The sequence below is a fragment of the Salvelinus namaycush genome, chromosome 5, assembly GCF_016432855.1.
Source record: "Salvelinus namaycush isolate Seneca chromosome 5, SaNama_1.0, whole genome shotgun sequence".
NCBI lineage: Eukaryota > Metazoa > Chordata > Actinopteri > Salmoniformes > Salmonidae > Salvelinus > Salvelinus namaycush.
The window spans coordinates 54987104-54999471 of NC_052311.1; the positions used below are offsets into that span (position 1 = coordinate 54987104).

General features: G+C 42.7%; 1 protein-coding gene across 1 annotated transcript in view; it reads left to right on the forward strand.

Moving 5' to 3' along the window:
• Positions 1-12368, forward strand: part of zfpm2a (zinc finger protein, FOG family member 2a) — a 146916-nt gene that overhangs the window by 54755 nt on the left and 79793 nt on the right. Inside the window, exon 3 of the mRNA XM_038994537.1 lies at positions 10-108. Within this exon, the coding sequence (XP_038850465.1) occupies positions 10-108 (99 nt within the window). The remainder of the gene's footprint in view (positions 1-9; positions 109-12368) is intronic.

Genomic DNA, 12368 nt, shown 5'->3' on the forward strand with positions numbered 1-12368 from the left:
TGTCTACAGGTGAAGAAGATGGCAGTGGAGAAGCAGGGGAGTCAGACATGGATGGGCAGAGTGAGTCCAGACACCCAGCTATAGGACCAGAGGATTGGGATGGACCAAGTAAGTTTACGTCATTTCTCTCTCTCTCTGGTGGTTGCCATCTGGTTGTCTGGCAGTTAACTGACATCCCTCAACCAGAAAGCCGTATTTCAACCAGGAAGTGACTTTTTTATGACATCTAATGACATATTTTGCCTGCTGGGAATGGAATGCACCTCGTAGGATGAGTGCTTTCAAATCTACCAGAAAGGGAAAGAGCAAGGCACAAGAGATATAAGCCACAACTCTGAAGTTGGGATAAAATGTGCTTCCTAATAACAATAGATGAAAAACTGGGAAAAGTGATGTGGTGAGCTAAATGAGTATATTATCACCATTGAATAGTAAGTTAACTTACCAGTGTTGAATGGGTGGATGAAATTGCTTTGCTCTTAATCTTATGGTATATGTGCTTGAACATAGAATGAAACCCTGAAAGAAAGCTTAGAATGAAAAAATTTACTCTATTTATTTTCTCTTTGAAAATCTCATTTTACCATGCAGATTCCCCTTGCTGTTCTTCACAAGAGTTTCGAAAAAATGGTTGTATCTTGTTTTTTTGTTCATCTTAAAAGTCACTTCATCAAAGTGATGGATAATACATCGAACAAGATAGCAACACAGCAATTACTGTTGAGGGCATTACATCCACATTGCTGAACACACAAAATATGATTCCCTTCTAATGCATATGACCTTAAGAATTTATTGCAGCAGGTACATACATTTATAAAAGTGGGATTTGGACAAGTTGTGCTGGTGCTGAAGCCCCCTGCGGTGTGTATTTTATACTGACAGTGAATCAGTGTTATCGGCCCCTATCAGATAATGCATTTATCATTAAATTTCACATTTGCATTTAAATCTGGAGAAGGAAATGAGCGTTGCTGGTTAAAGATTAGAGAGGCTGGGCCGACAGTAATAAAACATCACTGTGATCAGTCAGGAGACGGGGCTGAGGGGGTCAGCGCTCAACTATGGGGGCCACCATGACAAAAAGACAGCAGGCATCACATGACGAAGAGAAGGCCCTTTGGGCCGGGGAAAACGCTGAGCTTAAAAATACTGCTGTCTTTGAAAGGGAGATAGGATTGGAGGGGATGGGAGCTCTGACTGGCTGTAATTATACACCGATCTCGCTATGTCTCTCTCTCTCTCTCTCTCTCGCTCTCTGGACATCTCTCTTTCTCTCTCTCTCTTGCTCTCTCTCTCTGTCTGTCCTTAGCCCTCAGAATATTGAGAATTACAGGCTCATAACAGAACACTGACTGCTGGACAGACTGGGGTTTGGGGATGTTCAGTAGGGAGAAAATGTTTGAAGCTAAGTAAGGTCCTACCTAACTGAACTACCTGACTGAACTTGTCCAATACTAATAGAGATTTCAGTTTACCGTTGCCAAACATTTTGATACAGTGTGCCCTAATGAACATTATCCTGGATTGTCTGCCTCATACTTAGAGTTTCTTTCAAACTCTAACTCCAGAAACATGACTTCAGATGAGATAGCACTATTGTCTCACTGACCACTCCTACATACAGGCATGTATCGATCTACCTGGTCAAAGCCCCAAGGACCCATACTCATATATGTTAGTATATCATCATTACTACACAATCTACATAATGAATATCATTTTGTTAGGATAAGGTGCACTCCCTCTCAGTTCCAGGTAGTCTCATTAGTATTTCTTAAGATCCTTTACGTTCTACTAGTCCATGAGAGAGACATAGTTTCAGAGCCGGATGTGGCTGGCACTCCTTCTGTTGTCTTTGTGGGCAGTGGGCAAGAAATGAATCTTTGAGCATAATAATGCCATTCACTATCCCATCCCGCCTGCCATGAAAGGTCATTTCCCTTTTTAATTTTTCCCATTGTGTTGGAAAAGTCAGATGGGCATGTTATAATTTGAATAAAGAGGGAAATCAGACAATCAGATACGAACATTTTGAAATTACATGGCTTCCTGTTCAAAGCGATTAAAAGCAAATGTATTTAGTTTGAGACTGTCTACGCTGTAATCTCTTTGTAAATGTTCAGATAGTGGTAGCATTCAAACTCTCTTTGTTATTTCTTGGCTTAAGTTTAAGCAGGTGCGATAAAGATCAGCACCGGATCATTTTTAATCACTCAGTGTGTGTATCTGAATAGGATGTATAATGGCTGTTACATAAAGAAAGGGGGCATTCTTTTTTTATTAGGTGGCTCTGAACATCCTCACCTGTCTTTGGTGTTCCTATTCTACCACCCCTGGACATTTTCCTCTGACGATAAAGTGACAAAAGCAGCTAACAGTACATTCTCTAATTGATCTTTTCATCTTTATGTGCCATGTAAGGATGAACACATATCGAGTGTTGTAATATAGTCGTTAAGAAGACTCTTTTATCCAAAGTTACTTACAGAACAGTTGACACGGACAGTGACACGTTTATCTGGCCCATGTAGGAATGGAACCCACAACATTGGTGTTTCCAGCTCCATGCTAACCCACAGCCATTGGAACTACTAGTTTCCCAGTGTTCCTTCCTGTATAGTATGACAGTAGAACCATGTGACTCATTAATCTGATGGGTGTTCTGCCTTCTCTCATAGAACAGAGAACACACAGGGAGTTCTCAATATAACCATGTCCTCCCTGAAGCAATCAGCACAGAGATCTGCTGTTTCATGTTCATTTGGCGTCATGGATATTTGAAATCCATGTTCTATAACGGGAGATAAACCTGACTGTGAAGTACTGCTATTCTTCACTCATTTCCATGGACTAGTTTGTCTCCGATACAGATCTGTCGCTGTTCCTCAAGGCTAAATGAGAGTGGTGGGTTTTAGCTAGCGTTAGCTTCTAATGAACTTCTGCACATTCTAATCTACTGGTCTGCTCTTATGAGCCACACCCCCGTGAAAAGACATGGAAACTCAGTTAGCTTCAGAGGAGGCTCTCTCTCATTGCTTCTCGTGTGGTTTTGTCTCGATACTGTACAGAGTAAAACGTTCTCCCTACGTTTGTAGGAATGCAGTTGTTAGCTTAGGCTTACATGGCTGATTAAGCAGACACTGTGATGTATATCTGTAAACATAATGTAATCTTCCATCTCGGTGTTAGCATGATACCATGTCATTTTACTGTTCAAATAAACTAAACAACACGCTGCCTCTATTTGTACTAAGTAAGATACATCTGACAAACAGTCTTACTTGAAGATAATGAGTCCAAGATTGCACCAGCAGCTGGGTGAGACGGTTTGTGAAGGAAATGGGGGCAGGGAAGGAGAAGGGAGGAGAGCACTAAACACAAGCAAGTGAGCAGAAGTGATGATCACCTTGCCCATAATTATTTCTGCTTGACTGGTCCTGAACGGGCACAGCCCTGTCCAGTTACCCTTCTCTCTGTGCCAGCTGGGCATGAGCCACGGTCGGACAGGTTGGGGTGAGCTGAAGGAGTGGCCCCCCGAGACGATGTCCGATGGTCAGACAAGAACAGACCCCTCCCCTATCCACCCATCCCCTTCATCTCCCGCCGGCCTCCATCCCCTTCATCGAGTCATCAAAAGCTGCACGGCAAAACATGTTTGTCCTCAGATGAAGACTACGGTAGTCTCACAGTTTTTACTCCAGCCCACCTTTGAGTGTGTGCCGATGGCGTTGTTCCCGCCTACTGGTCCACATGAAAACAATAACATTTCAGGTTTTATGCACATATGTCACGCGAGGAGAATTTGTAGAGCAGATGGCCACGATACCGTGGCAGGTGCCTCGGCAAATGTTTGCCATCGCTGTGCTGCTATTTATATCATTGTGAAACACAGAGTCACAAATATTTGAGGACGGAGGAACGGACACAGGGACCGTTGGCCCTCTTTGTTGTGAGTCATAATGACCACCAAAATAAACAGATTAGGGTTTACAGATGTAGGGTCTTATTGTGAGACAGTTTGCTACAGCAGGGAAATAATCCAGCAGCAACATGGAATGTGAATTATTATATGGATTATAATTAATGGACATTTTTGCAGGGGTTGATACATTTTTTGTTAGGTAAAATCAAGTATGACATATTAAAGTGGAAATTACAAACTTTAGAAGCCTTTTTATACCTCGAATAGACTACACGTTTGCATTTCCTGCTGTGCATCAAATTAAGATCCTACATTGGTATACTCCAGACGATAATGACCTGAATGTGTCAGGGCAAACTTTTTTGCCGATACAGTATAATACAGCAGATGCAGTGTAGTAAGTTTGTTGTCCAAATGGGATATAAAAAAAGCTATGAATTCCCCCAGTACACCTTCATGTTTGTGGCTACATAATTATAGCACACTATGAGGTAACTGTGAGACAACCCCAGTCCGCAGGCTTGGGCAGCACACTTCCTAAACAGACCCTTGTCATCACACCTCTAGAAGACTCCATCCTGAACACACACACACACTGTTAATGAGAGTTCTTCTGGCACCTGACAAGTTCTGCACGGCAACAGTGCATTTTTTATTCTGACTCTGAAGTCCATTAATTGAGGATGTGGTAAGGAAGGAGGGAGGAAGGGGTGCTGGAATGAGAGAAAGAGACAAACTCAGTGCACAGATTCAGATTAGGGCTGCAGAAGATGAGGGTGTAAAAGGGATTTAATGCTAGGATGGATTAGAGAAATCCTTGTAACAATGTTAAATAATTATAGTTCCAGTCGAGATCAAAGCACCATTGATTGAACCCCTCAAGCCTTCAGCACACAGAGTCTTGGAAAGCAGAGATTGGTAAACTAGTGCTCAGACCACTCAGACTGCTCCGGTTAAATTGGATTGGAAATATTAGGATGTAGATGAATCCTTCAGGAGTTTGCAGAAATGTAGCTCGCAAGAGCCATTTGAATAGTTTGATACAGATGTAGGATCTTAATTTGAGCCAGTTTCCAACAGCGGGACAATAGTTCTGCAGCAACAGGAAATGTGAATTATTATGTGGATTATAATTAATGGACATTTTTGTAGTAGTTTATACATTTTTTGTAAAGGAAAATCAGGTCTGAAATTTCAAAATGGAAATTACAAACTTCAGAAGCCTTTTTAAACCTTAAATACATTACAAGTTTTATATTTCCTAGGCTTTTCACTGACATTTTCAACCTCTCCCTGTCCGAGTCTGTAATACCAACATGTTTCAAGCAGACCACCATAGTGACTGTGCCCAAGAACGCCAAGGTAACCTGCCTAAATGACTACCGACCCGTAGCACTCACGTCTGTAGCCATGAAGTGATTTGAAAGGCTGGTCATGGCTCACATCAACACCATTATCCCAGAAACCCTAGACCCACTCCAATATGCATACCGCCCCAACAGATCCACAGATGATGCCATCTCTATTGCACTCCACACTGCCCTTTCCCACCAGCACAAAAGGAACACCTATGTGAGAATGCTATTCATTGACTAAAACTCAGCGTTCAACACCATAGTGCCCTCAACGCTCATCAATAAGCTAAGGACCCTGGGACTAAACACCTCCCTCTGAAACTGGATCCTGGACATCCTGATGGGCTGCCCCCAGGTGGTAAGGGTAGGTAACAACACATCCGCCACACTGATCCTCAACACAGGGGCCCCTCAGGGGTGTGTGCTCAGTCCCCTCCTGTACTCCCTATTCACTCACTGTATTCACCTATTCACTCATGACTGCACGGCCAGGCACGACTCCACAACACCATCATTAAGTTTGCCGATGACACAACAGTGGTAGGCCTGAACACCGACAACAACGACACAGCCTATAGGGAGGAGGTCAGAGACCTGGCTGTGTGGTGCCAGGACAGCAACCTCTCCCTCAACATGATCAAGACAAAGGAGATGATTGTGGACTACAGGAAAAAGAGGACAGAGAACGCCCCCATTCTCATCGACGGGGCTGCAGTGGAGCAGGTTGAGAGCTTCAAGTTCCTTGGTGTCCACATCACCAACAAACTAACCAAGCACACCAAGACAGTCGTGAAGAGGGCACAACAAAACCTATTCCCCTCAGGAGACTGAAAAGATTTGGCATGGGTCCTCATATCCTAAAAAGGTTCTACAGCTGCACCATCGAGAGCATCCTGACTGGTTGCATCACTTCCTGGTATGGCAACTGCTCTGCCTCCAACCGCAATGCACTACAGAGGGTAGTGCAAACGGCCCACTACATCACTGGGGCCAAGCTCCCTGCTATCCAGGACCTCTATACCAGGCGGTGTCAGAGGAAGGCCCTAAAAATCGTCAGAGACTCCAGCCACCCTAGTCATAGATTGTTCTCTCTACTACGACACGGCAAGCGGTACGGGATCACCAAGTCTAGGTCCAAGAGGCTTCTAAACAGCTTCTACTCCCAAGCCATAAGACTCCTGAACACCTAATCAAATGGCTACTCAGACTATTTGCATTCCCCCCCCCGTTACACCACTGCTACTCTCTGTTGATATCATCTATGCATAGTCACTTTAATAACTCTACCCACATGTACATATTACCTCAACTAACTGGTGCCCCCGCACATTGACTCTGTACCGGTACCCCCCTGTATCTCGCTATTGTTATTTTACTGCTGCTCTCTTTAATTACTTGTTACTTTTATTTCTTATTCTTTTCTGTATATATATATATATTTTTTTTACTGCATTGTTTGTTAGGGGCTCGTAAGTAAGCATTTCACTGTAAGGTCTACACCTGTTGTATTCGGCGCATGTGACAAATACAATTTGATTTGATATTTCAGCAAAGTAGAAAACTGAGGAGACTCGTTCAAGTTGTTTATACATTTTTTCCTCAAATCAACAGATTTGGACGTGCATCATAGCGATTCTCTCTCAAAAGGATGTTTTATCTTTCCCAGTGGTTTTATTCAAAGCTTTTTATCAAGTATTGGAAAAATAATGATGAGATTTCAGATGAAACTATGAACAACAGCTAAGAACTTTGGGAATGAAAACATGGAAACTAAACTGCTATCTCAGCACTCATTTTCTCAACAGGGTTTTTCTGAAATTGTGGGCCATCCCTGGCCCAGAGCAAGCCGTGAATGTGTGGTGAACGTCTAACCTGGTACTCCACACTGCAAAATAGAAACTTGCTATGCTCTCTCTACTTCACATTATATTCACTTCCTCACACAGACACATAAATGTATAGCCTACACACACACACACACACACACACACACACACACACACACACACACACACACACACACACACACACACACACAGACACACACACACACAGACACACACACACCATGAAAATAATGTTTGATTGTGTTGATTAAATATTCAACAAGAGATTAGAGAAATCACTTCACTCAAATGCTGCAGTTCTTTCATGCAACTGTACTCACTGATCTGATATACTGTACTAAGAGGCTTTATGGCAAAACTTCATGGTTGTTAGTTATATCATCTAAAATAGGACTGAATTAAATCGCTGTTATTATCATTCTAAGTATTCTGAGTAAAAGTTTGCGTAGGTACAGTATGTTGGCTGCAACCGTGTCCTTAAAATAGTCAATAGATATAGATTCTATTGATTGTCACATTTTTCAAGAGAATCACTGTATCATTGGAAGATCACATCTTCATTTGCAGTGTTTCTTTTTTCATGACAGAATTCAATGAGAATGAAAGCTGTTGGTAAATAGGAAGCTGAACACAGTAGCTGGCAGTGATTCTGCCCTGGGGGACTTGGTTCTCAATGCTGCCTTCTTTCTTTAACACTCTGAATACGTTTGTTCTGCAATGCTTACACCCTCTGAGGCTGGATAGATGAGAAATATAGCAGCCTTCTACTTATTTGGAGAGGTATCACTTAATCGGGTGAATATGTGATGTGTGTATTTAAAATGTACATGGAGATGTTTCGTGCAAGTTATTTGAGAGGATGTTATACTGTGAGTAACTCAACTGAAACTTACAGGAAGTTGAATTTTTCTGAGTCCCTCTTCATTCCATAGGATTTCATTTTGCTGTAAATATATAAACTATATTTGTGTTTCTTTCTCAGTGCTGCTCCTCCATGATTCATTGAGAGTTCAACAGAATCTTACTGAGTAGCTGCACTGGGTCATATTTTATGTACATGTATTTGCGCTATTTATGGTAACTTTTTGTTTCAATTCAGTTTGAAAACTGAGCACCTCAAGTCATCAATGCATATGGTTTGGCTGTGGGAATGTAAATCTTAAGCTTCACCCTCTCTCTCCCCCCCTCTCTCTCTCCCTCTTTCTCGCTCTCACGCTCTCTTGCTCTCTCTCTCACACACGCACACACACACACACACACACACACACACACACACACACACACACACACACACACACACACACACACACACACACACACACACACACACACACACACACACAGTCTCTCCTCCTTGTGAAAGGTATTGATATCAGAGCAGTGGCCCCTGCCTCTCAGACAGTGTGTGTGGTGATGAACAGCTGTGTCCGGCTTGGCCCCCTGGTCACGCCAATTCCAGCTGGGTTTTGTGTGAAGTTGGGGGGGGCGGGCACTGGTTGTCAACTGAATTAAAATACCAAATAATAGTAATAATAATGATAATAAAAAGTTAATAAAAAACCGCATGTTCCTTCCTGATTGTGAGTGTTGTGGTATTCAATTATGCAATTTTCATTGGCATATTAATCATCTTTTCAACAAACAAGCCGGCGTTAATTAAAGCAAAGCATGGATAAAGACGTGTTGCCGGATCATCACTCCGTTTATCACCGTGCACAGACCCACAGTTAAGTCAATTCCGGCTGTGAGATGAATTTCAATGTTCTCCTCGCTCTTTCCTGTGTGTGTGTGTGTGTGTGTGTGTCTGTGTATAGTTGTGTATGTATTATGGTCAGTGTGTGTGTGCGTGCGAGTGCTTGCATGCGTGTGTGTGTGGTTTCTCACTTGTTTGTGCCATTGTCTGGAGGGAGGGCCAGTAACACTGAGAGTGGGAGACACTTAGAGTGGGAGAGGCTGAATATGTAAGTTGTGACTCATTTAAATCAGACTAAATAGTAGAAAGTTGTCTTGGTTACCTATTTATTGGAAAGAATGGAAACAAATTACAGGCTACAGCTTTAACCTCACTACCTCCGTATTACAGTTATGATTATACTGCATTATACTGTTGAAAAAACATCATAGTTATTTGTAATTATTGACACGGCAATATGTAATTTGTGTGTTGGTTCTTAGCTTGGCTCATTGGAAGGAGAATGGAGATGACTGAGAATCTGTGGGAGATATACTTGTCCTAATCACAGCTCACTGATCAGCTGCCATTCATTAACAGGCACAACGCCTCTCCCCTATTTGACCTAGATAGTTTGTGTGTATGCATCGATATGTAGGCTACGTGTGCCTTTTTAAAAATGTATGTAGTTCTGTCCTTGAACTGTTCTTGTTTATTGATGTTCTGTATTATGTCATTCTGTATTATGTTTCATGTTTTGTGTGGACCCCAGGAAGAGTAGCTGCTGCTTTTGCAACAGCTAATGGGGATCCTAATAAAATAACAAATACCAAATTAACAACCCAGAGAAACCCTGGTGATGTGATGTGAGCAGCCAGAGCCATGAAAACACTTGAGTCAGTCAGTGGGCCACAAGAAAAGAGCTCCATCAGCCAGCCATCTGACTGTAGACATGTTGCTTGTCCCCGTCCCCGGCTCCTCCATTGTGGAGCAACTTTATCAGTGCCAGCCGCTCACCCACTTGCTAAACTGGAGGGCCAGCCGCCTCTTAACTTAAACATAAGATCTTTGTGGTTTGAAGCACTCGGCTGCACCGCGCACAATGAGAATCTGAAAGGCAAACAAGACTCTAGTGTCGGCGTTGCCCATCACAAAATCATCACACCACACCACCACCGCATGGAAAAGGAGAAATCGTCTGTTTCTGCTGCGTTAGCTCGATACTAAATGCACTCAAACAGACTGCTGCACTGGAGCGAGATTCCCTCTCAAGGAAGCAAAAAGGAGAGATGGAGGGAGAGAGAGAGAAAGCGGGTGGAGAGAGAGCGCGAGAGAGAGAGAGAGCAAGTGGAAGAGAGGGAGAGAGGGAGAGAGAGAGAGAGAGAGAGAGAGAGAGAGAGTGGAAGAGAGAGAGAGAGAGTGGAAGAGAGAGAAGTCAAAAACCTCCACATAACAATGCCGGAGAAAAATCAGAACATTTTCTGCCGAAAGATGGGCCATTTCCAAATCCTCGTGCCCTATCAGACAAATTAAAGTAAATCAAGCATGAAATGAAGCAGAAGAGCCCGGAGATAAGGCTCCTTTAAGTCGTTTACAGATTAGGATAGAGAGAGAGGTGCATCTGGTCTCTGGCAGTGAAGGAGGCTAGTTTCTCATTTCACAATAGCAGTCTGTGTATAGGATTACTCTCCCCTGTCACTGACATGGGAAGCAGTGGGGGAAAAGCCATCCACAAAATGTTGCTAAATATGTCCCTAATGTCTCCAACGTACCGAACTTCACTTGTCTCCCATCTGAACGGGGGTGATATGTTATGTTATAGCATGTCATGGACGTGAGTAGTAATCCGATTGTGATTATTTTTTGTCAATTAGATGTGTTGTTATTTGGGGTGCCTTCTATTCTCAATAGTCTTTCCAGCACCACGTGACTTAAAATGTACATGTGATTCAGGATTGGCTAGAGCAGATCACATGACTGTGGCAGTCACTTCCTCTGTCCACTGAGCATGTCTGAAGTCAGGTTGGAGAGAATTCGACAGACTTCAATCACCATACTGTATGTTCAAAAGGTGCATATGTGCAGTATGTATTTATTTCACTTTAAATTGATCACACTGCACTATTACTGTAATTAAAAGATGCAGTTACTGTTACTGTGTATAATTGCCTCGCAAAATCAGATTTATATTCTAATAGTTTTTGTATTTCTTGTTAAAGGCTGTGTATTGAATTATTTTGATTAATTATCTGATTATTTATTATTTTACTTTCTGCTCCATACGTCCTTCTGCCAGGAGTCATTTTATGGTAATAGATCCTACAGTAAAGTACAGTACAGTATGTCTGATGTAAATCATTTAGAAAGGATTCTAATCAGAAGGCCAGTCGGGTGATTTTAAACCCTGTGATACCCACTCACCTTAACCATCACTTCAACTCAGTGATGCCGTGCTCTACCCGCTGAGCTACAAATCAAATCAAAGCAAATCAAATGTATTTATATAGCCCTTCGTACATCAGCTGATATCTCAAAGTGCTGTACAGAAACCCAGCCTAAAACCCCAAACAGCAAGCAATGCAGGTGTAGAAGCACGGAGGAGGACCATCTCTAGACTATATAGACCTCATGTACTATACATCACCTATACTCCCATTTCCCCTGAAAACACACACACACACACACACACACACACACACACACACACACACACACACACACACACACACACACACACACACACACACACACACACACACACACACACACACACACACACACACACACCCAGGCAGGCAGGCAGGCAGGCAGGCAGGCAGGCAGGCAGGCAGACAGACAGACAGACAGACAGACAGACAGACAGACAGACAGACAGACAGACAGACAGACAGACAGACAGACAGACAGACAGACAGACAGACAGACAGACAGACAGACAGACAGACAGAAGGTGCATGGCTCTTTGATGCCGCCCGTAGTGGGCTTGGTGGATTTTGTTTCACTCGTCACACGTATCCTTTCTGGCGGTGATGAGCGGTGGGCTTGGCTGCTATACCCAGTCTGCTCTGAGAGAGACAGGGAGCTGGCCTCATCAGCGGGTAGTTGCTCTCTAAAACCGCCACCTTGACCTTCCCAGCCCAAGTCTTAGGTTTATCCTCTTTATCACACTATCTCCAGGCATTTAAAAATACTCCTGAAACTGGATGATTTAACCCGCTTTTACGCTGTTCACATCAAAACTGGATGAAAAAAAAGCTTAATCCATCTTATCTGTTGACTGTCAAACTGCTCCGGCTAAAACCTACTCACAAAAGACAACTAGGTCACCCAGGAAAAACAGAATTCCTGTTTACGGAAAGTTTGAAATCTGGTAATTGACTTGGGGAAGAGGTTTCAGGAGCTCTTTGAAATACTCCAGTCTGTAAATTAAGTGTTAAATTCAATCCCATAGTTAACAGTTACGACTGTAAATATGTTTGCTACTATTGCCTTGTTTGCTTGATTTATTTCCATAAATGTATTTTCCCCTCTTAGAAGTGATTGTATGTATATATTGTTTGTTTTTTAAT